General features: G+C 40.3%; 2 protein-coding genes and 1 long non-coding RNA gene across 8 annotated transcripts in view; 2 read left to right on the top strand and 1 right to left on the bottom strand.

Moving 5' to 3' along the window:
* Positions 1 to 1,569, bottom strand: part of LOC124958748 (uncharacterized) — a 66,818-nt gene extending 65,249 nt beyond the window's left edge. Inside the window, exon 1 of the long non-coding RNA XR_007103941.1 lies at positions 1,499 to 1,569. This is a non-coding gene — a long non-coding RNA (uncharacterized LOC124958748). The remainder of the gene's footprint in view (positions 1 to 1,498) is intronic.
* Depdc7 (DEP domain containing 7) lies at positions 1,406 to 23,797 on the top strand. Of its 4 annotated transcripts, none has more exons than XM_047517138.1 (10): positions 1,406 to 1,775; positions 11,902 to 12,292; positions 14,679 to 14,806; positions 15,592 to 15,781; positions 17,779 to 17,990; positions 18,736 to 18,878; positions 19,059 to 19,184; positions 19,286 to 19,364; positions 19,668 to 19,808; positions 23,093 to 23,235. In XM_047517138.1, exons 1-10 carry the CDS (start codon positions 1,703 to 1,705, stop codon positions 23,194 to 23,196), a joined length of 1,587 nt encoding a protein of 528 aa, XP_047373094.1. In that variant the 5' UTR covers positions 1,406 to 1,702; the 3' UTR covers positions 23,197 to 23,235. The 4 variants fall into 4 exon arrangements, with proteins under 4 accessions (XP_047373094.1, XP_047373096.1, XP_047373097.1 ...); XM_047517140.1 differs by lacking the exon at positions 23,093 to 23,235 and adding an exon at positions 23,394 to 23,797 and having other exon boundaries at positions 1,410 to 1,775; XM_047517141.1 differs by lacking the exon at positions 23,093 to 23,235 and adding an exon at positions 23,341 to 23,360 and having other exon boundaries at positions 1,410 to 1,775.
* Positions 23,798 to 23,956: 159 nt separating this feature from the next.
* The window catches only part of Tcp11l1 (t-complex 11 like 1), a 32,827-nt gene continuing 29,990 nt past the window's right edge, over positions 23,957 to 26,793 (top strand). The window contains exon 1 of one of the 3 annotated variants that reach the window (XM_047517144.1): positions 23,957 to 24,391. The gene's annotated coding sequence lies outside the window, so the exon portion shown is untranslated. Of the gene's footprint in view, positions 24,392 to 24,512; positions 25,066 to 26,793 lie in introns of those variants that run through there. The other 2 variants (XM_047517142.1, XM_047517143.1) reach the window with 2 other exon arrangements.

Genomic DNA, 26,793 nt, shown 5'->3' with positions numbered 1-26,793 from the left:
AGATAGATGCTAAAAGAAATCTCAGAGGTTCAAGTGTGCTCCCCGACCTAGACAATATTTAAATTTTGTTAGTTACTCAAGATGTGTTTGTGCTGAAATAATCAGAAAGTTACAATATGACTGGGGACCGAATAGTAATGCATTTGATAAGTGTCATAAATGATAGGGAATGTATCAAGGTAACGCTAGATTAAAAAAAAACAAAAAGGCAGTGAAGGTAGGAAAGGGGTCAGTCCACCAGGTTGCATTCAACATAGGCAAAGAAGACAATCCTAGCATTCCAGAGGAGTAGGCCAGGATAGTACAAGCTGATGGAAAATTCTTTGAAATGTTACATAAAGTATCAAAATGGTCACTGAGGTCACCTGCCTTTTTCAAAAGACCAGATTTGTTTTCCACAACAGGGCCAGTTTTTTTTTTTCCCTCCCAAGTAGTACAACCACACAGTATTCATTTAGTTATGCAGTATGGGACAGACTAAAGTTAAGTGGTGTACCGGGAAACTGAAATTTGTCCTGAGTTGAATCTTTTCTGTGAGCAGTAAAGGAGACATTACAAAGAAAATTCCCTGAACAGAAATGAGAACGGGTTTTACTTCCACCACCAGTGGGAGAGCACATTAAAAGGTGCCAGTGGAGTTGGCAACCTTTATCTAAGATTTAGGAGTAGTAATTATCCCTCATGTCCCACCCACTAAACCTAGGTCTCTAAGGTCACAGCTATGTATTCTCTGAAACAAGCACATGTAGGACATTTTTCTAATAAGTAATAAACTTCCATTTAAATACCATTCTAATTTATACCCAGACCACACAAGCATCCTCCTCCTAATACAAGTACCAAACGTTGAAAATCACTGCAAAATCCCCAAACTTAAAACAACAACAAACAAACAAAGGCAAGGATCTGGCAGTTGGGTTATTGGTCTTTTAGGACATCTTTTCAGCACGGAACCCCTGGATTTCCGGCCTTCACTTCCCAAGTAACTCAGGTGCTTTCCTTCTACTTTCTTGCCTTCCCTCTAACCCTTCCTCCTCTTCTACAGCAAACTCCGTCCTTATTCACCTGACCCAGTTACTTTGGAATCAACAGATTTCTTTGTCAGCCAGCCACACGGTCTTTAGTTGCTGCCCTCCTGTGACCTCTAGACATTGCTCTCCTGAGCCAGGTAAGGAATTATTTGTTCTTAACAGGCAGGGATGCATGAAAAACTCAATGCATTTATTACCATGACGTAATCTTAAGCATTCATATTCCAGGCCCAATTACTAAATGCTGAACGTGGATTGGTTCGTGTAAACCTCATAAAAAGCTCGGTGAAGCGGGTACTAATTACTACTCCCGCGTCCCAGGTGAGGGCACTGAGGCACAGGGCAGTTAAGCTCTTGCTGGATCCCAGAGGCAAGGCACCGTGCAGTGTGCTTGAATCCAGCTAGTCTGAGCCCCAGCTCAGGGCCGGCGCGGATTCGCAAGGACCCCCCCCAGGAAGACCCTTTACCTGGCCACCGCTCTCCTCGTGGCTGGCCGGAGGAGTCCTGTGCGCTGTAGCCGCAGGTTATACGCCCTCCGGGAGGCACGTGACCGGACGGGGGCGGGGCCTGATGGAGCCCCGCCCCGTCCAGTTAACTGGCGGCACATTGCGCGGGCGCCCAGTTCGCGGAGTGGCAGCGGTCTCCGAGGTGGCGTCCGGGAAGCCAGGGTCATGGCCACGGTGCGGGAGAAGGCGGCCGCGCTGAACCTCTCGGCTTTGCACAGTCCGGCGCAGAAGCCTCCCGGTAGGTGCCGAGGACCCCCCTCCAGGGCGGCGCGCGCTGTGGTCCGCGCGGGGCGGGTGCCGGGTGTGGGGCGCTCCGGGGGTGGCGCGCCCGGGTCCGCGGACTTGACGAGCCCGCACAGCTGTGTCCTGGGCGGACGCCCCCGCGGTGCGGGAGGTTCCTCTCCGCCGGTGGGCTGAGGCCGGCGGACCCCACTGCCTGCAGAGCCCAGCTTTTCACTAAATCACCGAAACTTTAACTGCACCGCGCGTTTGTCTGTGTGCCGGCTTCGTGCCAGGCACTCGCCGCGGGTCTCCCGGGTGGGCTCCGCGTCTTGACTGGTGACAAGTGTGATGATATGTGGAATTTGGGCAGTTCTTCGCTCCTTGTCCGGAGCACGTATCTTGACTGCACAGTAGTTCCAAGGACCGATTGGTTCTCTTGGCTACTTTGTTCCCAAACTGGTAGGCATCAAGAGGGCACGCCGGTCTCCCCAGACTCCACTGGGAGAAATGAGAATTTCCTGTTATATAAGTTATCCAGGCAAGATCTTGGTCTAAAAGGTAATTTTTTTTTCACATTTTCTGTATAAACACTACTTAAGCGAATTAAAGTTTTTGGCTTGTTTTTTCTTTAATAGTTACACGACATTAGGAGATAAGATGGAGACTTCTGCCACTGAATCTTTTGGGGTAGTTGGTTTAGGATTTTGGTTTCTTCAGGTGTTTAAACAAATGAACAGAATCCGATGACGGGCTCTAAAATGTTGATCCTAACATCTACAACTCAGTAAATAGGGTGACTCAGATGACTCTTATGATATCCAGATAACACTTGGCTTTTATGAGGGGGGCATGACTCCTCCTTCTAGGCCAAATGGGTGCATCTCAGTATCCCCCTCCCCTTGTGTTTGATTTACCAATTAATGCTCCTTTTAATCTTCAAAATGCTAATGATAAATTGTGATAGAGAACGACTTTCATTCGTGCTTTTCTAAAACATCATAATACTGACCATATTCTGCTTCCACTTAGAGAATAAGGACATAATGGCTACATTCAGACCGTCTTCTTGATTACGTTGTGAAGAGAAGGAAAACACTAAAATTAGGGAATTTAAAACCAAATAATATTAAAAACAATCTTGAGACTCTTTAGGCTCCAAGTGAATGAAATTTCCAAATTTCACCTGATTAAAAACATGATGCTCCCTCTCCTCTAACTGCTGTAATGTCAGTTCTGGACTTTGGGCATTTTTGAACAGGTTCTTAGATGGTGTGAAGGAATATGTATTCAAAATTGAAGTAGGTGGCTGCTGGATGGTGCATTTTGGAATCACAGGGAAAGACCTCTGTCCTCTACCCCAGGTGCAGTGGGCAGATATGGGCTCACTGCCTGTTCTCATTTGTTTTGCTAGCTGCACCTGGAATTCCTACCTGTTAGCATTTGTTAATCCCTCTTCCACTCTTGAGTTAGTTGCCTTTTCTCAGTCCTGGTGAGCAAGGTAATGGGAGCTAAGGATTCTTGGGTCCTTGCCATTCCCTGTGTGCTCTGGCAAGCAGCTTTGTATTTTTCCTTCTCCACAGATTAGTAACTCTTTAATACCTTAAAGGGCTATAATAACCGGCGACCTGATTTATGTTGAAGAAATTAAGTTTATATGCTAACCTTCAGTCAGTACTTCAAAGACTCTTGTCTTTTAATATAGACATACAAGAGAGTGGTATGTTATCGTGTTATCCCTTTATACTGTAACCTAATTCTTTGAATTTGCCTGGTGTCACTTTCCAGGGAGCTCAAAGTACTTTCCATATGCTACCATTAATCTGTGTGAATTAAAGCAGGGGCCAATGCTTAGCATATTTTAAAATTGCTTTTGTTAGTAAAGACTTAGTTTGCATATTTTACCTGTCTGCAGCCTCTTTTCAGAGGCAGTCTTCAGCATAATCTCTATTAACAAAAAGGAGAAAGATAAACTTTGGACTTCCAAAACCAATATCCAGTAAAAGTGTTGCAATCTTAGTGTCAGATAGTATAGGAAGTTTCTTCCCCCCCCACCCCCAACCACAGAGGCCAGTTTTAACACTCCAAACACAAACACAATTCCCTTTATATTTATCTACTTTTATGAAGTTTTGGTTACTGTCCAAAAAATGTAGTCCTTTTCTTTGGTTTTCCAATTCTGTGAGTATTGTTTTAAAACTTCCTTTGTAAAAAAAAAAAAAATGCTTCTTAAATAAAATTTTCTTAAATTCTGAATGATTTAGGATTAATAGATTTATTTGACTAAATTCCTTCCAGAGCTTGACATCATTATCCAGGTGGAAGAAGTAAAAATAAGTTCCCTGGAGTGGGTAGTGGGGGTTGTATTCTGAGCTCAGAGAAAGGAAGAGGAAGAAACGTACCTCCTTTCTTTTAATGTTTTAATAAACTTAAAAATTTATAATAGATTTACAAAAAAATCATAAAGTTAGTCATAGAGTTCCCATATGCCCTATACTTTGTTTCTCTTGTTATCTTACCTAAGTATGGTCTATCTGGCACTTTAATGAACCAGTATTAACACATGATTATGAACTAAAAGGTCCACACTTTACTCAGATTTCCTCAGTTTTTGCCCAGTGCCCATTTTCTTTTTCAGGATCCCATCCAGGATATTACATTGTTTTAGTTGTCAGCCTTCTTAGGCTCTTCCAGACTGCCCCCTAACATTTTTTTGAATATGTGGTTCTGGCAGTTGTACTTCAGGGTACTCTACTACTGAGTTACATCCCCAGCCTCCTTTTTTCAATTGAGACAGAGTCTCACTACATTTCCAGAGCTGACCTTGAACTTTCAATCCTCCTGCTTCAGCCTCCCAAGTAACTGGGATTCTAGGCATGTGTCTTCTTTTTTAATGAACCATCTGTTCATTGCCGAACACTGTGTTAGCCACATTAACGTATCTTATCTCATAACCCTCACAGTAACTTATAGAAGTGGAGTTACCTTTGCTTGAAAAAGCAACATAAGAGTTAGGCAGTTTGCCCAAGTTTGTATTATTAGTAAATGATGGACCAAGGAGTGGAATACAGGTCTCTGGGACTCCAAAGTCCACGCTGATCTTACTCTTTGTATTCTTAGCACCCAGCACTGTGCCTGCTGTGTTAGCACAGTTTTTCACATCTGAACAATACTGGGTTAGTCAAAGCATTCATAATCTGGGCACTCTTGACATTTTCTTTGTTGTGGGAACTGTCCTGTGCATTGTAGCTAGAATATTTAGCAGCATCTCTCGACTCTGTTCATTAGATGCCAATAACACCTTCTGCCCCATTGGGATAACCAAAAATGCCCCAGACATGTCCTGTGGAGGGTAAAATGACCCACTGAGAACCACTTTGTAGCCCTTCTTTAAAAATGCTTTTATAAGATGGATGCGGTGGCACACCCTGTAATCCCAGTGGCTCGAGAAGCTGAGGCTTGAGGATTTAGAGTTCAAAGCCAGCCTCAGAAACTTAGCAACTTTGTGAGACCCTGTCCCAAAATAAAAAGGGCTGGGGATGTGGCTCAGTGGTTAAGTATCCCTGGGTGTTTAAAAAAAAAAAAAAAAAAAAAAAGAAGGAAAATCCCCACCATTTTTAGGGGGCTAGGGATGTAGCTCAATGGTACAACGCTTGCCTAGCATACACAAGTTTCTGGATTTGTTCCCCAGGACTACCCACCTCAAATAAATAAATGTTTTAGTAGTTAACAATACTCTACAACTAATAAATATTCATTGACCAATTTTTGTTTTATATTGTGGTCCTTGGTGCTCTGTAAAACAATATCTATAAACTATAAGGAAAATTAAAAGAAATAGGACTCTTACTGTTTCTCAAAGTTTTATGGAAAATGGATGTTATCTGAATTTCTTTTTAAGTCCAGTCTAAAGCCTAAATTGTTATATATTCATTTAAAGGTTAGTATGTTTTAGTAATTGTGTGCATGTTTACCTTACACTGGAATCCAGCTGTACTTATGTATTGATCATCTGAGGATTTAATATAATCTCACTATTTGAAGAGATTATAGAATTGTTTACCATAAGGTAGGTTTGCACAGTAAGACTAGAGCTGCTGACTGCATAGATCATGATTGATGCTGATTATCTCCATTTAACTTTTTTTTTTTTTTCCAGTACTGGGGTTCGAACCTAGGGTGCTTAACCACTGAGCCACATCCCCATTCCTTTTTATTTTTTATTTTGGGACAAGGTCTCACTAAGTTGCTTAGAGCCTTACCAAACTGATAAGACTGGCCTTGAACTTGACATCCTTCTACCTCAGCCTTCAGAGCTACTGGGATCATAGGTGTGCGCCACCATGCCTGGCTTCTTTGTAACTTTTGAGTAAATGTAATTTCTTGACATATCTGATTTATGACTTGAGTTTAAAGGGATTAAAAATAATAACTTGACAAGTGTGCATTCTTAGAAGTGAAGATGATTAGTATTTCAAATACATCTCAGTGTTCAGTATTATCTTGGAAGTTTAACTTCTTTTTTAACTTTTGGATAGAGTCCACGTTCGTGTGAAGGACAGGTCTTGTTTTTTCAAGCAGATAAAGATGAAGCTACTGAAAAAGTAAATGTTTAACAAGTCTAGATTTGATCCAGTGTTTAAGACCATATGTAAGACAAGAAATCTGATTTTAAAATAATTTCTGAGCCTCTTGTTGGACCACTTTCTGAGTTTTGTGTCTGATAAGGTTAAATCTGTCCCCATGTATTATTTCTTACCTATTGGTCTGACATACTCTATCTTACATTCATTGTCCATACCTAAATGCATAAGGTACAATTTCAGCCTTTAAATTTCTATAAATCTGCAGTTCAGACCTGCAACCAACCTTAAACATAGTGTTCAACTGTTCCATTGGTAGATGAAGAAACCAACTTATGGACATTAAATTTCTTACCCAGCTTTTTATCGCAGCTGGTTTCTAGACCCTTAGATTCCGTGGTTTTGATACTTTTAGATAATGCTTGACCAGGGTTGGGGATGTAGCTTACAGTGACCCTGAGCTCAATCTCCAGTATTGCCAAAAAAAAAAAAAAAAAAAAAAAAGAAGAAGAAGAAGAAGAAATGCTTGACCAGATATTCATAAGAAAACCTCAAGATGTAGATAGTAATGAATTTTAATGAGTTATCCAACTCATGTGCAAGTGAGGTTTGCTAGACTTAACAAAACATTCATTCTGTATTTCTGATCTCTTGAATCCTGTTTAGAAATCACAGTAAGTCATTTTCCTAGGCTACGGGGTGTTATACCAATATTCAGTTCAGCTCTTAGATAATGATAAGTATATTTCAGACCAGCATGTGGGGGAATCTTTATCCAACTGATGAAGTCAGCATTAAAAAAACAGGTTATCCTGGTGTGGGTTTTGGCACATTTACTTGTCAAGTTCAGGGTACGTTATGTATTATAGTATCTGTACCAACATGAGCTCGTTTGGGTCTGTGGGTGGTGATGCTTGAGGGGAAATATACCAGGATGCAATGGCTGGGAACTAATGGTCAGTGAGAACAGAGGGGACCTGAAAGGGCTGAATTGTATCATGCCTGAGGACTCTGGGAGCATGTGGCTCACAGGTGACCACTCTCCTGCTCTAACCTGTTCTTTAATCTTTTATACAGTGTTATTCAACCTGCCGAACTTCCTGATTTCCCACATTTAAGCAGCAAACTAATATGGGGGAATTTATTCTTTACCTCTTAATTCCCCTGTGAAGATTAGCCTTTTTCTTGTCTTCGGGCTGTTTATTCCCTCCCTCTCACCCCCTTTCAGTTGTTTTATTACTCTCAAATTAATAAGACTTTGCCTTATCTTTTAGGATTTATGTGCTAACCTACTTGTAGCTCAGATGTTAAGACTGTGTGTTTCATCTTCAATATTATCACTAGCCTGTCCAGGTACGGTGGTGCCCAGCTACTGGAGAGGAAGAGGCAGGAGAATGACTTGAACCCTGGAGTTCAGGACCAGCTGGGCAACAGAGCAAAAAAAAAAAAAAAACAGCTTAGAAGTCTGTTTCACTGGTACCTAACAGGCAATCTCATGATTCCAGCTTTGAATCTTGTTTTCCTGTTTCACTCCTGTGTACAATGGATAGTATTTATTCTAAACTTTATAGAATTTACAATATCCTACCTTATTTTAGGAGTACTGACTGTTTTTAAATACCTTGGTTAAGGGTTCAGACCCTAGAGTTGTTTTGTTCCTTCTAATCTTTTTGGTTCTCTTTTCTTTTTTCTTTTTTTTTTTTTTTTCCCAATGCCAAGGATTGAATTTAGGACCTCACACTGTCAACCAAGAAAGTGTTCTACCGCTGAGCTACATCTCTAGCCCTTTTTATTTTTTGTTTTGAGACTGAATCTTGCTAAGTTGCCAAGGTTGACCTCGAATTTGCGATCCTCTCTATCTCAGCCTCTGTAGTCACTGATGTTATAGGCATGAGCCACCACATCCAGTTCACTATTTGGTTATCTTAAAACTGTTGTACTTAATCCCACTCTCCAAGGAAAGAATATTTCCAAATCTGTTTATCTAGTGCCTGACTTTTAATATATAATATTTAAACACCAGGAAAAGCTAATATATATTTGTTAGCTGGGCAACTAAAGGCACATTTGTTTCACTCACTGAGCCTCAGTTTCCTCAATAGAATTGTTAATAACTACTTCACAGAGAAATTTATCCAGATTAAATGAGAGAAGACATCTGTCATGTTCTACACACTGAAATGTTAATTAGCTCTTAATAATGATACAATAAAGATTTGAAAAAAGACTAAAGTGCAAACACTAAATTCATTTAAATCTGTTATAACTGCTGGTTATTTGAGAAAATTGAGAGTATTAGCTGCTAAAACTTTTTGTTCAGTTATCATCGTTAGAGACAGTACAGCTACTTCTGAATTTTGGATTCCAAGAATGACTTGAACTTGAGCTGAGCATGGTGGCACACACCTGTAATCCCAGAAGCTCAGGAGGCTGAGGCAAGAGAGTCGCAAGTTCAAAGCCAGACTCAGCAATTTAGTGAGGTCCTAAGTAACTTAGCAAGACATTGTCTCAAAAAAAATAAAATAAAAAGGGCTGGGGATGTTGTTCAGTGGTTAGATACTCCTGGGTTCAGTCTCTGGCACGCATGTGTGCATGCACACACACACACATCCCATCAAATGCTCGATTCTGTCTTTATTCAGTAAGGACTAAATACAGTAATAAATCTAGTTCTAGCTTGATAATAGCTAGTTATTTTCCACAATTCAGGTTTTGTTGTTTGTTTTGGATCAGGGATTGAACCCAGGGGTGCTTAACCACTGAACCACATCCCTAGCCCTTTTTTATATTTTACTAAGAGACAGTCTTGCTAAATTGCTTAGGGCCTCACTAAGTTCCTGATGCTGGCTTTGAACTTGTGATCCTTCTGCCTCGGCCTCTGGAGTCGCTGGGATTACAGTCATGTGCCACCACAACTGGCTAACAATTCAGTTCTTGAAACTGCTCACATGATATTTGGAAGCCTGGCAATAATTACTTCATTCTTTGGTAGTGACTTAGGAATTAACTTCAATTTTAAAAGATAATTTTGATAGTTGAAAGAATATTGCTGATAATTTTAAATAAAAATTGCCCATCTACTTTTAGTATTGAAAATCTACAAGTAAACAGTCAAAGACTTTGTTACTAATTTTCATAGTAAAAATGTTAAAATTGCTAGTAGCTACAAATTTATGCTATCAAAAATATAGTATAAAGTATAGTATCATGGTTCAGTACACTGTTTATATTTATTGTAACACAAGAAATGAATTCCAAATGGCTCACTTAAAATCGATGGCTTCAGGGGCTGAGAGCATAACTCACTGGTAAAGCATGTACTTAGCACATGCTCAGTCCTGGCTCAATCCCCAGAATCCAAAAAATACAGTCTAATGAGTTTTAAAGCCCTTCAGGAACTTATGTTTTCATGTGACACATTTATTTCCTTAAACAAAAAGAGGAAGATGATTTCAAGTAGCAGTTTAATTATAGGTCTCCTTAATCTTTACTATTATACTGATACATATTGTTTTCTTTTTTGGATTATTTCATATAGTCTAAGTTGTACTACTTCTTTGCCATGATATCTTAAAAATGAAGTAATATGCTTAACAAAAATGGTGCTTGAATTAGGATCACTGATTTTCAGAGCGTCATTGAGAAAAGTAACACATTAAGGGCCTTCTCTGTGAAGAGGAGGAGGGTGAGGAGTGGGCAGGTACCAAGAACATGATTAGCCAGACTCCGTTCCATCAGCTTACTAAAAACCAAAACCCATTTTATTTCTTCTTTAACATTTTTTCCATATTTTTATTGGTGTATTATAGTTGTACATAATGGTGTGGTTTGCTTTTTTGTATTTGTACGTGCATACAACAACAATATGATAGTGCCAATATCACTCCCCAGTATTTTTTTTCCCCTTTTTTGGGGGGGAGTACTGGGGGTTGAACTTACAGGCACTTAACCACTGAGCCACATCCCAGCCCTATTTTGTGTTTTATTTAGAGACAGGGTCTCACTGAGTTGCTTAGCGCCTCACTTTTGCTGAGGCTGGCTTTGAACACATGATCCTCCTGCCTCAGCCTCCCGAGCTGCTGGAATTACAGGTGTGTGCCACCTCTCGCAGCTCACTTTGTTTTCATTTTGATTGTTTCTTTTTCTTCTCTGCAGTTTTACCAAATAATCTATTAAGATGAAGAAAAATATGACAAAGTTTTTGGAAGCTTGTTTTCCTTCCTTTGTGTTTGGCTAAAATCTTGCTTTATTTCTGTTCCCTCCCTATCTTTGTTGTAAGTTGTAAGCTTCTATTGGGCAGGAATCAGTTTTTTTCCCCTGCTTATGACATATTTAAGTCATAAGTCTACACAATAGGAAGCTTTAAAAATACTAGTTTATCCCTGCAGCCTATGTATTTGACTGAAAAATGCTTCAATGTCATAGACCACGAGTGGATTCCAGCACTACCTCTCAGTAATGTCTGGAAGAAGCAGGTACCTTCTCTGAATGTTTTCAGTCCCACATAGAGATGATATCTGCCACCTCATGTTGTTACTGGAGATCCGATGACTTCCGTGAGGCCCTTAATGGAGCTTCTTGTGCATAAGTGGTAACTGCCCCAAGGTTCTACTTGGTCTGTCTCCTTCCCCCATCTCACATCCTTTCTTCATTCCCTCCTTAATCTCAATTCCTACTGCCCACTCCCTCCACATACCAGGCTGGCCACACAGACCTCCTTTCTGCCCTAGCAGAGCACACATCCTCAGGACCTTAGCTCTTTCTTTTCTCTCTGTTTTTTTCCCCCAGATATCTGCACAGCTTGGTTCCTGCTCTGATATAAGCTTACCAGAGGTCTCTTTTTTTGCTACTGGGGATTGAACTGAGGGGCACTTTATGACTGAGCATATCCCCAGCCCTTTTTGTTTTCTGAGACAGGCTCTTGCTAAGTTGCTTGCAGGAGGTGTTGGGGGAGTCTCACTAAGTTACTGAGGATGGCCTTGAACTTGTGATCCTCCTGTCTCAGCCCTCTCCAAGCTGCTGGGATTCCAGAGTGTACCACGGTGCCTGGCCAGAAGTCTTTCCTGACATCTCATTTAAAATAGCATTCTCAGGCTGGGGATATGGCTCAGTAGTATGGCCCAGTGTTTGCCTGTTTGCCTCACATGCATGAGGCCCTGGGTTTGATCCTCAGCACCACAAAAAATAAATAAAATGGCATTCTCTTCCTTACCTGCCTTTTTCTTTTTAGTGCTGATCACACACTTAGGTATCATCTGTATCTTCCCACAAGGTCTAAGTCCACAGGAACAGGGACTTTATTTTGTTCACTGTCGTGTGTTAGCACATAGAACAACAATCAGCATATAGTAGGTACTAATTTTTTTTTTAACAAATTGCTATTAATAACAGTATTTCAGCAATAAGCTGCCCTAATGTGTTTTCCTTATTGGCAACTTTGGAAATTGCCACATTTTGCTTAAGGATCGCTCAGACCTTATTACAAATGAACAAAGTACTAATCCTCAATTTTTGTTTTTGTTTTTTTTGTGTGTATGTGATTTCCCCCCATCCCCCTTCTAGGTTTCAGTGTGGCCCAGAAGCCATTTGGAGCCACATACATATGGAGCAGCATTATAAATACTCTTCAGACACAAGTGGAAGTAAAACAACGAAGGCACCACTTGAAACGACACAATGACTGCTTTGTCGGTTCAGAAGCTGTGGATGTCGTATATTCTCACCTAATCCAGAATAAGTACTTTGGCGATGTAGATATTCCTCGGGCCAAAGTGGTGAGAGTGTGTCAAGCACTTATGGACTACAAAGTATTCGAAGCAGTTCCAACCAAGGTGTTTGGAAAAGACAAAAAGCCTACATTTGAAGACAGTAGTTGCAGCCTGTATAGATTCACAACGATACATAACCAAGACAGTCAGTTAGGCAAAGAGAACAAAGTATATTCACCTTCCAGGTCAGTATGTCCTGTTAGATTCTCATGGGCCTATTGGTAGGATTTTGTCTACTTTTTTATGAGTGACTGACTGTATATTACTTTCATAAGCATAACTTGGCTAAAATCTGGATCTGCAGATGTATTTCATAAAGTCCAGTGAAATTTTATTAACTTCGTTTCTGCTAAATATAAAATATTTAGGAGCTACCTATTAACAGACTTTGATTTTCCTCAAGTTATAGTGTTAAAAAAAAAAAAAAGTCAAATTTTTTTTTTTTTTTTTTTTTTTTTTTTTTTTTTTAACAAAGTGGCCTGAGGACTAGGGATGCGGCTCAGTGGTAATGTGCTTGCCTAGCATATGGGCAAGGCCCTGGGTTCTATCCCTGGCACCGCAAAGAAGAAAAATAACAATGGTCTGAGTACAGAAGGTGAAGGCCGGCAGGGAGACACCCAGGCCGTAGATATTACTAGAATCCAGAAAGTGGCAGAAAGTGAGTGTGAAGTACATGTGGGAGTTAGAATGCCAGGGCCTCGGGTGGCCTGCTAAGGAATTTGTTGCACTTGTTTGTTCCTTTGTTTTTTTGGTTGTTGTAGATGGACACAGTATCTTTATTTATTTATATGGTGCTGAGGATCGTACCCAGTGCCACACACATGCTAGGCAAATGCTCAACTGAAGAGCTACAACCCCAGCCCGTTTGTTCTTGAGACAGGGTCTTGCTCGCTGTGGCCCAGGCTGGTCTCTAGCTCCTGGGCTCAAGTGATGATCCTCCTCCTCCTCCAGCTTCCCAAGTAGTTGGGATTTCAAGTATGTGCCATTGTGTCTGGCATATTAAGAAATTTGGACTTGACCATCCAGATGTTGGGGAGGCTGCAGAATATTTTAAGAACGCTGGGGATGTAGTTCATTGGTAGAGCACTTGGTTTGCCTGAGCCAGGTCCTGGGTTTTAATCTCAACACCAAGCCAAAATGAATAAAATAAGAAAAGGTCATCTTGGTAGTTACATGGCAAACTGCTAGGACAGCTAGTTAGGAATCGATTACATTATTGTAAGCGAGGGGAGTGTCAAACTAAACAGCATGGGGGGAGAAAGAGGTTCATTTAAAAAGAGCCTGGGAAGACCAGATTGTAGAACCGAGTGGTTGAATACGTAATGAACTTAGTTATGAAGTACAACATTTTACCTTTCCCTTGTATTCTCAGCTAAACCGCAAAGGTTTCAGTGTAATTTGAAGCTCTCTTGATTCAGATTTGATCTAAAGTCAGAGTTTGAAAGTTGACTTTCAGATTTTTTTTTTTTTTTTTTGCCTCTGTATACAGAAAGGAAATATGAGGTAGGGCCCCACTTTTTGGATGCAGTCCTTATGCTTTGAGACCATTGGGACAGACACATTTAGGAATTGTAACTTTGGAGATCCTAGAACATTTTTTACATATATATTGTATAACGTACCTCGAGGGATCTTGGACAGCAAACCAAGCACATTAATATTTCTGAACAAAGGAAATAATATTAATGAACAAAGGAATGTTCATACTAACTAGGATAAATAAAGGCTATGATAATCTCAGGATAGGGTTCTTTTGTTTGTTTTTGTATGGGGATTGAACCCAGAGTTGCTCTACCATTGATCTATATCCTGGATCCTTTTCATTTTTTTTTTTTTATTTTGAGGCAGGTTCTTTCCAAGTTGCTGAAGCTCGCCTTGAACTTGTGATCCTCCTGCCTCAGCCTCCTGGGTCACTAGGATTACAGGCCTGCACCACCATTCCTGGCTCAGAATAGATTTTGTGAACATAAGAATGCTGAATAAACTTTTGATTTTTTTTTTTTTTTTGGTACTGGGGGACACTTAACCACTGCACCCTATCACTAGCCCTCTTGTATTTTTTATTTTGAGGCGGGGTCTTACTAAGTTGCTTAGGGCCTTGCTGAGTTGCTGATGCTGGCTTCAAACTTGGGATCCTCCTGCCTCAAACTCCCAAGCCACTGGAATTACAGGCGTGCACCATCACACCCAGCAAACTTTTGATTTTTAAAGTTTTGGTTTCAGAATTGCAGATAACATTGTAGCTCTGTATTTGGAAAATGATGAGCACTATCGACTGAAGAATGCCCAGAAATAAAGATAACTGATAAAAACAGTAAGCGTAATGAAGTTCAGTTAGGTTTTATGAAGTTTTAAAATTGATGACTAAAATTTTAGTCATTGAATCACATCCAAATGTTCAAAGAAGAATTATTTAGAGTATATATATATTTGAGGATTGAGAAAGCTGTGTTTTTTATATTTTAGTCAACCCTTGGGGTTTGCATTTGTTGTGTTTTTGTTCTAAACTCTCTAGAAACTTAGTTCTTAAATACTGACATATTTCTGTGGGCGTTCCACATTTGTTTTTAGATATGCAGATGCATTGTTTAACTCATCTGATATCAAATCGGACAGTTTGGAGGACCTGTGGGAAAATCTGAGCCTAAAGCCTGCTAACTCCCCTCGTGTGAATATCTCTGCAACCTTGTCTCCACAAGGTAAGCTAAAGATGAGCAAAGTAAGAAATAGAAGACTAACTTCAAATAGTTATTTAAAGTGTTTCAGTCCTGACCTTTATTAGAATTTATTCAAAGTGCAGAGAAAGAGTGTACTATGTATTAAAGCCGTTTATACCACATTTTAACAGAAGTCTATTATCTTTAACAAATACATCAGTGTTAAAACTCTTGAACACTGACTTTTGTCCTATTAGCTGGCAGAGGTTCAAATCTGAAATGTTTTGCATGCAGATTTTTACTTAAAATATCCTCTCAGATATTTTCTTTCCCTCACGTTTTATTAGGTTAAGTAAAAAATTTGAAAATTACATTAAAACATGAACAAAATTCTTAGGCTCTTCCTTGCGGCAGTGAAAAGCAGCCTAATCGCTTTGATTTCCACCCTCCTTCATCCTGGTTGTGGAAACCCTGAGTGGAATAATCAGCCAATAGTTTCAAACCAGTTTTTAGATTGAATGAATCATTCTTTCTTCCGGAGTCCTTATTAACATGTTATATGAGTTGATCTCTTATCTCTGACAGATGGCTTTATATAGTACAAAGAATGAGAAGAATTCCTGTCCAAAGTCTATTCTCCTACACTCTAAACAAATCTTGGATTGTTTTACTTTGTTGTAAGAAAGCACTTCAGAAGGTTGACTTTTTCTTTCTTCTTCTTTTTTTGGCCACAAGTACACTAGCTTAGACCTGTGGAGACAAATATTGTGGTGAGCACAGAGTAACTATTAATTGTTACCTTTCGCCTTGTCATTTTTCCTGTGTAGTTATTAACGAAGTGTGGCAAGAAGAAACAATTGGGCGTCTGCTACAGCTTGTAGACCTTCCACTTCTTGACTCCTTACTCAGACAGAAAGAGGTTGTACCTAAAGTTCCTCAACCCAAGCGGCAGCCTGACATGATCAACAGCAGTAACTATCTGGATCGAGGGATTCTCAAGGCCTATGGTGACTCTCAGTATGTGGAAATATATATAATAATTTCAGTGTTTTTGTAGGTTGATGATAGATGATGGTTTTCAGATAATTATTTGAATTCTATCCATAGGATCACTTATGCATTGCCACTTGATATTATCAATGTCTGAGAAAGTGAAGAACAAAATTAGAAAAAGATGTAAATTTACTTTTTTTTCTTTTTTTTGGTACCAGGGATTGAACCCAGGGACACTCAACCACTGAGGCACACCTCTAGCCCTTTTTATTTTTTGATTCAGGGTCTCGTTAAGTTGCTTACTTGCTAAATTGTTGAGGCTGGCTTTGAATTAGCAATCCTCCTTCCTCAACCTCCTAAGCCACTGAGATTACAGGTGTGTACCACCACACCTGGCTTAAATTTGATTTTTTATGTTCATTTTGCCTTACATACAACTTGAACATCAAATGAAGAGAATGATTATGCTCCATCTTTTTTGTTAAAATGTAGGGCTCACTGGTCTTAAGATTCCTTAAAGGGATCTAGAGAAAAATGAACAGATTTGAAAAATTCTTGGAATTAGTTGGAAAACTTCTCGTTAAAATTATTAAAGTTTAAAGATAAGTTCTATTTCTAGCTGGGGATTGAACCCTGGGGCAACTGAGCTGTGCCCCTAGCCCTTCTTTTTTTTGGTGGGGGGATACTAGGGATTAAACTCATGGGCACTCAACCACTGAGCCACATCCCCAGCCCTATTTTGTGTTTTATTTAGAGACGGTCTCACTGAGTTGCTTAGTGCCTCACAGTTGCTGAGGCTGGCTTTGAACATGCAATCCTCCTGCCTCAGCCTCCCAAGCCACTGGGGTTACAGGCATGTGCCACCATGCCGGGGCCCCAGCCCTTTATTTAAATTTTGAGACAAGATCTCGCTACATTTCCCAGACTGGCGAGCTTCCTGTCCTGGCCTCCTGAGTCACTATGATTACAGGGTGGGCCACTATGCCTGGCTAGGTTATTTGATTATTAATTATTTTGCCTTAGCAGATATTTTTCCAGTCCAGTTAAGAAGATGGAAATGTTTGAAAGGAATACAATTTATATTTTTAGCACTTCCTCAGTTCTACATTCCAGTGAACTATTAATATAATTAGTTGAGTATCAAAAGGTAGCTTAAAACCTTAGGTGAAAAAGTTAATCCCAAGATACTAGTTATTAAACTCTGCATATGTAATAGCTTATTCTACAGCATTTTAATTGTTTTTCTTCACCCTAAAGTAACATGTGAAAACACTTTACAATTACCTTAATTTTTATATACAGAATCAGAATTTGTGCTAAAAGCAACCTTAAAGATCATCTAGCTACATCTTATAAGCTTGATGATACCCAGAGAGATAAAGTGACCTGGTATAATTTACCTGGGTCATGGAAGAATTAGTTATCCTCTGTTGCCATAGACTCAAGACATGATTTTTTTTTTTTTAAACTGTGAATATTAAGTTGAATATTGTTAGTCATTTTATTTCATGAAATGTAATGTTTTTTCTGAAGTTACCCAGCTGGCATTATTAGACATGTAATTGATAGTTATTTTCAAACTTCCTCTATTTTACCCTAGCCAAAATGAGAGGTGATAGATCATACACAGCTCAGAAGTAAGCTAGGTTGTATTGCAGAAGTACTGCTTTAGGAGTCAGGTCTGACTCCTAGGACTCCTAGGAGTCCTTCCAGGGACCTGAGCAAGAAATTTGGAATTTCTGGGTCTACACTGGAGATATAAAAAGTAGAATTTGAATTTTGATGTCCCTTGATGTCCCCCGTATTATAATAGATAGTTCATTTGTGGGATGGGGGAGGAAAACACACTAAGCTAATTTTTAAAAATCTGTGATTCACAATTTAGCCACACATAAAAATAACTAAGCATAATCCTTAAGAGTATAGAAATGTATTCTGATGGCAGAGCTTGAAATAGCTAGCAAATTAGGTGCTGTATTTGTCTTTCTTTGCTGTTTAAAATACTCCTTTCTCACCCAAAGGGAAGATGAATGGCTCTCTGCTGCGATTGACTGCTTGGAATACCTTCCAGACCAGATGGTGGTAGACATAAGCAGAAACTTTCCTGAGCAACCAGATAGAACAGACTTAGTGAAGGAACTTCTGTTTGATGCCATTGGCAAATATTACAGTAGTAGAGAACCACTATTAAATCACCTATCTGATGTTCATAATGGAATTGCAGAACTCCTAGGTAAGTAAGGTCTGCCTGGATTCTAGGTTTTCTCTTCTGGAGGAATCGGGAAAAGGTGAATTTTCTTCAAAATTAATCCCCAAATACTTCGAGCTGGAAATGGATCTGTAATAATGCATGAAAAGTATGTTTGTTCTAAAACTAACTCATTTGGACTGAGGCTTTAACAAGCTCTAAAGTTATGCAGAAATTTCTGGTTGCCACAGGAGAAGGCTACTCTACTCTTGCTGGAAGCTTAGTCACAGAACAGCAGTTCTCTTTGGAGGGATTATCAGCACCTCCACCCCACCCCCTTCAGTATCTTCAAAATGGCAATTGTTCTGCTTGCTGTCTACCAGTAAGCCATCCTGTTCCACATGACTTGTTGAAAATAAATTGGGGATTTCAGAGAATCCCTTCTATTTTTCTCAGGGGGTAGATTTGGATCTATCAGTATCAATACATATGGTATATCCCCAAAATGAATTGAATTAATAAAAAACATGCTGGGAATTTATCTACATAGTCAGGAGTTAGATTTAATGCCCTAGATCATATGACAGGGACTTAAGGTATTAGTTGTGAATTTGAGGATAGGCTGCCTTTATGGTATTGGTTCATTCATTTTAATTCCCAGTCTTGTTTTTGCTTTCGGAAATAATTTTGAATAAGTGTTCTACTTAGCTTATACTGTGACTTGAGTTTTTTTCCTTAATATAGTCATATTTAGTCAATTAAAAGCAGTTTTCTTTCCATTTTCCTAAAGTAAATGGGAAGACTGAAATAGCTTTGGAAGCTACTCAGCTCTTTCTGAAGCTTTTGGATTCCCAAAATAGAGAAGAATTTAGAAGGCTACTGTATTTCATGGCTGTTGCAGCACATCCTTCTGAATTTAAATTACAGAAAGAAGTAAGTCTTGTCTAAATGTTAATTGTATTCAGTATCCTTAATATTTATGAGACCCATATGTCAGATTATTCCATCTTCAGCATCAAGTATACTGAAGTGGATAATAGCTATTATTAGTTAATATTCCCTTTATGTTAGTTTTTTAAATATGTAATTACAGGGTGTGTTTTATTTTTATAGAGTGATAATCGAATGGTTGTGAAAAGGATATTCTCAAAGGCTATTGTTGACAATAAAAATTTGTCCAAAGGCAAAACTGATCTTCTGGTACTCTTTTTAATGGATCACCAAAGAGATGTTTTTAAGGTAAAACTCTGACAGTAATGAAATTGAGCTTATTTGTGATAGATTACTTATGTATAGATTAAACTACTTTTGAGTAATATCCTGTATCCCTTCTTTTTAAGATTCCTGGAACTTTACATAAAATTGTTAGTGTTAAACTTATGGCCATACAGAAGGGAAGAGATCCAAATAAAGACACAGGTAATCCAAGAGATACTATTTTTACAGTCTTCTGGAGACAAATTCTTTGTATTTATTTGAAAGTATTTTGCTGTTAAGTAGTTCAATTCAGCTAAATTCTAAACATTCTCCTTAGAGTACGGGAGCCTCCTGGGTCAAAAAGCAACTTGCCCAGACTTAGTCGACAGTGTTTATCTTCTTCAGTGCATTTTACAAAATGGGGAAGAAAAGGATAAATATAAAAATATTGTTTGATTTTTTTCTAGTTAAATCTGAGGAATAGAGTCATTAACTGAACTTCTTTTTTTTTTTTTAAACCTTAAGGGTATATTTATTGCCAGAGAATTGATCAAAGTGATTATTCCAGTAGTACACAGAAGACAACCAAAGATGAGCTGCTGCATTTACTAAAAACTATTGATGAAGATTCAAAACTGTCCGCCAAAGAGAAGAAGAAATTGTTAGGTCAGTTCTATAAGTGTCATCCAAACATCTTTATTGAGTATTTTGGAGACTGAGTTTCTAGTATATGTTACGTATTTTAAGAATAAATTTTGTATCTTAAAGATCCAATCACATTTGTAAACTTGAGATTTCTATATGAAACTGTACTTAATAAATTTTTTTTTTATAACCTTACGTGTCAAAAACTAAGTTATTGGTCAGATGGTATAGTGCTGTTAAGTAAAGGCATTTCTTTTTTTTTTTTTTAATATATTTTTAGTGGGATGGACACAATACCTTTATTTTATTTATTTTTATGTGGAGCTGAGGATTAAACCTAGTGCCTCACACATGCTAGGCAGGTGCTCTACCATTGACTTGCAACCCCAGCCCCCCAAGTACTGGCATTTCTTAGGTGAGTTGATTTATAGTCACTGTGCCCAATCCCCATTGTAGGGATTTAGATGATATGACAGATAGTGTTTATATAAGAATGTACTTAAAAGTGAAAAAGTCTGTAATTACAAATTTTTTAAATTAAAAATATTTTTTAGTTGTAGATGGACACAGTACCTTTGTTTTTATTATTTTATTTTATTTTACTTTGTTTTTATTTTATTTTTTTGCAGTGCTGGGGATTGAACCCCAGTGTCTTGTGCTGGCAAGGCAAGCACTCTACCAACTGAGGTATCTCCCCTGCCATTGTTTTTATTTTTATGTTGGGCCAGAGATTGATCCCAGTGCCTCATGCATGCTGGGGAAGTTCTCTACCACTGAGCCCCAGCCCTAGTACTGTAATTACATATTAATAGATTAGTATGACTTGTATTTTGAATGGTACTCCTTAAAGATGCAAGATAGAAGAAGCAGTCTGTGATAAAATGTATTTTCTTATTACCAATAAATTGTAAACAAGTAAAAAATCAGACCATCCTGATATTTCTGAAAACTTTAACTTGCCCATGTACCCATCAACCAAAATCTACAATTGTCAACTTGTGGCCAGTCTTGTTTATATCCCCACCCATTTCCCCAGCAAATTTCAGACATCATCTCACTTCCTGTATAAAATTTCAGTAACTATGGCCAAAAGATAAGGATATTAAAAAATAACCACAATATCATTATCACTCAAACTTATAATTTTTGATACCTTTATCTTATTTATTATGTGGTGCTGACGATTAAACCCAGTGCCTTGCAGTGGTAGGCAAGTGCTCTACCACTGAGCCACAACTCTAGCCCCATAAATCTATAATTTTTTTATCATCAAGTATACAGTTAATGCTCAAATTTTCTGATGATCTCAAATAATTTTGACAGTTTATTCAAATAGTGAAACAACATCCATAATTTGCTTCTTAAGTTGCTCTTTATCGGTTCTCCCTCCCTCCCTCCATCCATCCTTCTTTTCCTTGTGTGTCTCTGCTGTTGAATAAACCCAGTCATTTGTCCTTGAGTTTCTCACAATCTGGATTTTGCTTATTGGAAGCTTAGCCTGTCCTTTATCATGTCCCTTTGTGTCCCATATTTCTTATAAATTGGTCACTAGAGCTAAAGTTTTTAACTTTTTAAACAAGTTCATGATTATTGTGTATTTGATAAAGAGGCAGTACAGCACAATTTGAAATGAAATTATAATACAAATTGAAATTGTTCATCCTTATTTTAACCTTTTAGTTTATTATGAGGCTGGGTTTTATATTTTAACTCAAGACTTTTAAAGAGAGGCTGGGAAAACTTAAACGATGCACAATATTCTGGCATTACAGTAATGAACTTTCATTTTCTGATGTAACTGAAACTGGCTAGTCTTCAAAAGGAAGGTCGAGGACTAATATCCACAATATATAATCTATGATACCAATTCTAATACAGCAGGGAAAGTCAGGTTTTCTTGCAAAGGTAAGAAGGTGGGGAAGCAGCTTTCTTTACAATTAAGTGAAAGAAAAAAGAGGTAGTTCATGACTTAAGTGTGAGGAAGTTTTCATAAACAAGCCTCTGAAACTGATGAGCCCAATATTGTTGGCAGAACTCTGTGCTATCTGACTTTCAATCTTTATTTTGCACATAAAGAACATGATTATTTGGCAACCAAACTAACACCTTCAGGGCAAGGCAGAACTAACTGGTTAGTGATGTTCATGCTGTTAAAAGAAGCAACATTTTAACAGAATAATTGCATGGAAAACATACTGTTAAAATGTTTCCCTCAAAACTTCATAAGAATAGAATAAAGTCTTAAAAAACTTGTATTTACTGCAAACATTGTCAAAGTTTTAAGGCCCAGGTCCAATGCTACCCTGAATGCCTTGGGCAACCCTCCTGGGTTCCTGGAACCGTCAGTTACCATCAGCTGTATGTCCTCATTCATTTATTCTTGCTGCCTTCCTGGAGACCCAGGCCCATGTGTGTGCCTGATGCCTGGGTGACTGAGCCACCGTCACCCTCGCAGAGTACTCCAGAGCTGAGCAACTCATCCAAGGGCAGCCTCCCTATAAGCTAATGAGACTGTGCAGACATCAGCTGGTGGATATTCTATACAGGTAAACCTAAATTAGGAGGGAGCCAGAAGCAGAGATGTGATGAAAGGCCTCGTGTGTTCCAGGGCGGTGACAGAGCAGCTGCCGCCACCTTTCTCCTCCCGATTCCTAGACAGTGTGCAGTGAACTCCTTTTGCCTTGTGGTAGTTTGTTTCCAGTCCTTGCAGCCAGAGTCAACTGGAATGAGTGTCAGTGTAAAGGAAACAGCTCAGAATATATCAAAAGATGATAACTAAATCATTCCAAATGAAATGAGTGCCTGCTGTATTGTCCAGTGTTGCTCCAAGTGAAACTTGGTTATATTGATCCTTCAAGGAAGGTAGGGGACACTTGATGGGTGGAGGTGGTTCTAGCCTGGCCACATGTCAGAATTACCCAGGAAACTTAATACTTCTTGCCTGGCATCACCCTGAGTTTTTAGGTGATAGTTATAGCAGCCCCTCTGCCCCATATGCTAAAATGTAGTTAGAGTTGAAGAACATTAATGTTTTCTTTGTGAATCTTAACAGTTTCTGCTTAATATTTTAAGATTTTGTTTTTTTTCCCTCTCCTAAAGTGAACCTTCATCTGAGAACTGCTGCATTTTTTTTTTAAGGAAAATAATGTGCTAGTTGGTAAATGGTTTCAGGGCTTTGTATTGCACTTAGTCATTAATACTTGTTACAATGCACTAGAATACAGGTAGGAGACTTATGTTAAGGCATTTATCATTTATGCCCAATTTTAAAGTTTCTTTTTTTTTTTTTTTAAACAAATGAACAGTAGTCATATGCTGTGGTGGCGTGTTGGCGCATGCCCATCATCCCAGCGATTCCGGAGGTCGAGGCACGAAGATCGCAAATTCGAGGCCAGCCTCAACAATTTAGGGCAAACCTCAATTTAGTGAGAAGTTGTCTCAATTTAAAAAAAGGGGGGGGGGGGGGCCGGGGATGTAGTTAACTCTACAGTAAAGTGCCCCTTGGTTCAACCCCCAGTACCAAATAAATGTCACTTGCCTTTTATGTTTTAAGATTAAGCACCATAACTATTTCTATTCATGCAGTGTGCTATTTTACTGCTGCAGGCTGATGAAAGCAGAGTTACTGTGGAGTAGCAACTCGTGAGGTCGGTCCAGCACCACTGTAGTCACGGGCCCACTACCTGGCACCGAGGGAGACAATGTTTCAAAATGGGCTTGTGTTAACATGAGACCTCAGGGAAACGTTCATTTCTGGACAAGACCCAAAACGCTCTCAGCGCTGCCCTGCTTCCGAACGACGTGCGCGGAGCGGAGCACTCACGAGAACTGCTTGTCCTCTGCCTTCCGTCTCTCCAGAAGTCTTGCATTTCCTGCGGACAACGTGCAGCAGCCCGCTCAAGTAACGACTCAGAAACCAAACCGAGTCCCAGCCTTGGAGACTGCTGTCTAGGTGGCGGGTGTGGGGTTTCAGTAGCCAAAATGAGGGAAGGCGAATAAACTTCATTTAGCTACAAAGACTTAATATTTAAGTTTCATAGTCCGGGCGGTTAAGGTTTTAAAGGCGACTGGCCCTAAGGATGCTTTTCCTTCTCTTGATCGACTCCACACCGCCTTCTGTCTCCCCTCCCGGCGCCCCTCGCTTGGCACCCGGTCGCGCCTCCGCCTTTCCGTACGGAAACATGGCGCCTCCCTGTGTGGGGCGGACACCTCCCGCTCCGAGCACCGCCCACTGGAGATCCTAGGCAGGCACCCGGCACGCCTCCCCGTACGGAAGTATGGCGCCACCCGGCGCCGAGACCCTTCGGCGAGTTAGAGTCGCTCAACTCTCCGTACGAAAACATGGCGCCGCCCTGCGTTAAGCAGGCGCCTCTCGGCTAAAAGCAACCTCCCCCTTCCACACTCGGAGGTGCGGCTGCTCTGGCCGCTGCCCACCCGAGGCGGGCAGGGAGGACCGCTCGCGGCGCGGCTAGGGATGCGGCCTCGGAGGGGCAGAGGCTGAACCGCCCCTGCTGGCCGCGCATCGCTCCCGCCTCCTCCGCGGCGCCCGCCCCGCCTGATTCGCGGCGGGAGCGGCAGGAGGGATAACGCCGACTCCGCGGCAGGTGAGGGGAGCGGGCGCGGAGGCTGGCGGGGCCCGCACTAGAGGCGCGAGGTCGAACCACAGGCATTTCTCCGCCTTCTCCCGTCGGGTCGGGGTCCGGTTATGGGTAGAGGCGAGGAGGAGGCAGGGGCCGCGGGCCGGTTGAGGCCCACCCTCGAGGCCGCCCGCCGGCGCGCCCCGCTCCGCTCCCGTCGCTGGCTCCCGGCCCAGCCACTCCCTTGACCCAAACAGCTGTTTACAACGGAATCCGGACGCGGCGAGAGAGCGGCGCTGAGCGCCGGAGGGAGCGACCCCCGGCGCCCGTGGAGAGCCCCTCTTTTACCGTTTCTGCCGGGGCGGGGGGCGCTGCGGTCCGGCCGAGGCCCGCGTGCAGCTCGAGCAGATGCGGGTCTTGACGGCCGCTGGGAGGATCCTCCTACCCTCGGTTTCCTTTTTAGGCACCGTGGAGGCTGGTGATTGTTGAATGAATGAGCGCACTGAGAGCAATTAAATGGCTCCTGGCGGCACCCTGTAGCCTTTTAATGATAGTTACCATTTGTGGAAAGCTTGTGTGCCAGGCTGCTGGGTACAATCCCCGTTTAATCTTACCCCCAGTCCTAGGAGGTATGTAGCTCCATTTTCCAGAGGAGGAAACCCGAGTCACATTGCTAGTGAGAAGCCAGAATTGGACCCCAGGTACGTCTGAGACCAACACCCCGCCTTCCCAAATACAGTGACATCACAAAGATGACACAGGGATTCATTGCTATCAACAAACACCTGGCGGGTTATCTGTTTGGGTTTATATGTATGGAACATATGTGTGGAATATGGTGGTTCTGGCTCTTAAGTTCAAAATCTAGGTGAAGAGTTCTTTCTTGGTTTTTAATAAAAACTTAGCACTTGTACCATGTGGCCCCAACCCATCTTTCCTTATTTTCGTGTGCTGTGACTTCTGCCCTTTGAATGAAATGACCCTCTTTTATCTCTTCTGTCTCCAAATATTTTACAACTGGGTGAAGTTCTTTAAACATCAGTTCAAATGTCATCTCTTCTGGGAAGGAATCAGTTTCTCCCTTTACTTTTCATAACAGCAATTTTCATAATATCACTAAGGCTTGAGTTTCATTATGGTTCTCTGTAAGCAGTTCTGTCTTCTCTAGTCTATGTATTCCATCCTTTTATTCCTATAAATAAGCATATTTTGATCGAATTTAAGGTAGCAATGAATGTCTGATGTCTAGCAACCAGCCCTGCGGGATTTCTGGGAACTGTGCAAATACTGTCCTGAGAAGAGATAGGACTTGGTGCATCTTAAAAGGTGGGTGGGGTTCGTTTACTGAGCATCAAAGGCCTAGGAATCTTGCTTTTCTTTTTCACTGCACAGAATGAATTACTTCATCTTTTCTGGGCTGCTTCTCATCATGTGAAGAGGATAAAATTAGAAATGTTTTTGTCCTGTCTCATACAATATCGTGGTAATACCATCCTTTGGAGCATTTCCAGACCCTTGTAGGATGTAGGACAGTGAGGAAATGGGTGTTGAAAGGTGAAGTTGAATTGCAAAAGGGGAAGTACGTTTTTTTAAACATGCATATTAATATCACTGGGCCTAAAATTTTCAGTTCCAGTAACTTCATCCTGTTTAATGGAGGTCTCTGAAATTTCAGATAATTATAGCAAGTGATTGTTCTCTCTAATGGGCAGAAGAGAGTCTGCCAAACCTCCCTAAAGCAGTCTGCATTTCTTTTGATCTGTTGATTAACTTCCAGGTGAATAATACAATCTAATTAGCGTTTCCAAAAATGTTTTGTGATCTTTAAGTGCAGTGTACAAATGTTAATTATTTTCAGATTTGTAAATACAGAAAGCATTTTGTCTTTGTTAACCCTTAATTAGAAACACGGAAAGAATAGAGAAAGGGGTGGGGACTTAGATGCAATTACAGAAGGGCCTTTATTAACTGGTCCAAACCAAAATGTCAAGTAATATTCCTGTTCTAATCAGCAACTAATAAAATGAAAACCCCACCCAACCACATACTTTAATGATTGTTTGCAACTTCTTCTTTTCTCATGATCTCTTTTCTACTGACTGGTACACATTTCTCATAAACACTTCATGAGAGTCTACTGTACCTTTGTAGTCCCAATGTACTTTTTTATCCATATTTTTATCCACATGATGGAATTAGGGAACCAACTCCTCAGTCCGGTGTTTTCACTCTCAAACCTGATGAGAAGCATTGTTCCCAAGTAGTTTTCCTCTCTACTTACAGGAGTAAGTAAAGAATTTAAGACCAAATTATTCCCTTTGATTAAAACAGAAGTAGTCTTCTATTAGTTTAACGCACTGCATTTTTGTGATGTGTGAGGTTACTCAGAACTTATTCTCTGAGGTCCATAAATTTGATAAATTACAAGG

This window comes from Sciurus carolinensis, chromosome 11 (assembly GCF_902686445.1).
Source record: "Sciurus carolinensis chromosome 11, mSciCar1.2, whole genome shotgun sequence".
NCBI lineage: Eukaryota > Metazoa > Chordata > Mammalia > Rodentia > Sciuridae > Sciurus > Sciurus carolinensis.
Note: the sequence above shows the minus strand (reverse complement) of the source record. Positions and strands in the feature narration are given on the sequence as shown.

Coding starts and splice junctions, on each gene's coding strand:
- Depdc7 (XM_047517138.1), top strand. CDS start 1,703: ATGGCCACGGTGCGGGAGAAGGCGGCCGCGCTGAACCTCTCGGCTTTG. Junction 12,293..14,678: donor AAAGTATATTCACCTTCCAG/GTCAGTATGTCC, acceptor ATTTGTTTTTAG/ATATGCAGATGCATTGTTTA. Junction 19,365..19,667: donor AGATCCAAATAAAGACACAG/GTAATCCAAGAG, acceptor TTAAACCTTAAG/GGTATATTTATTGCCAGAGA.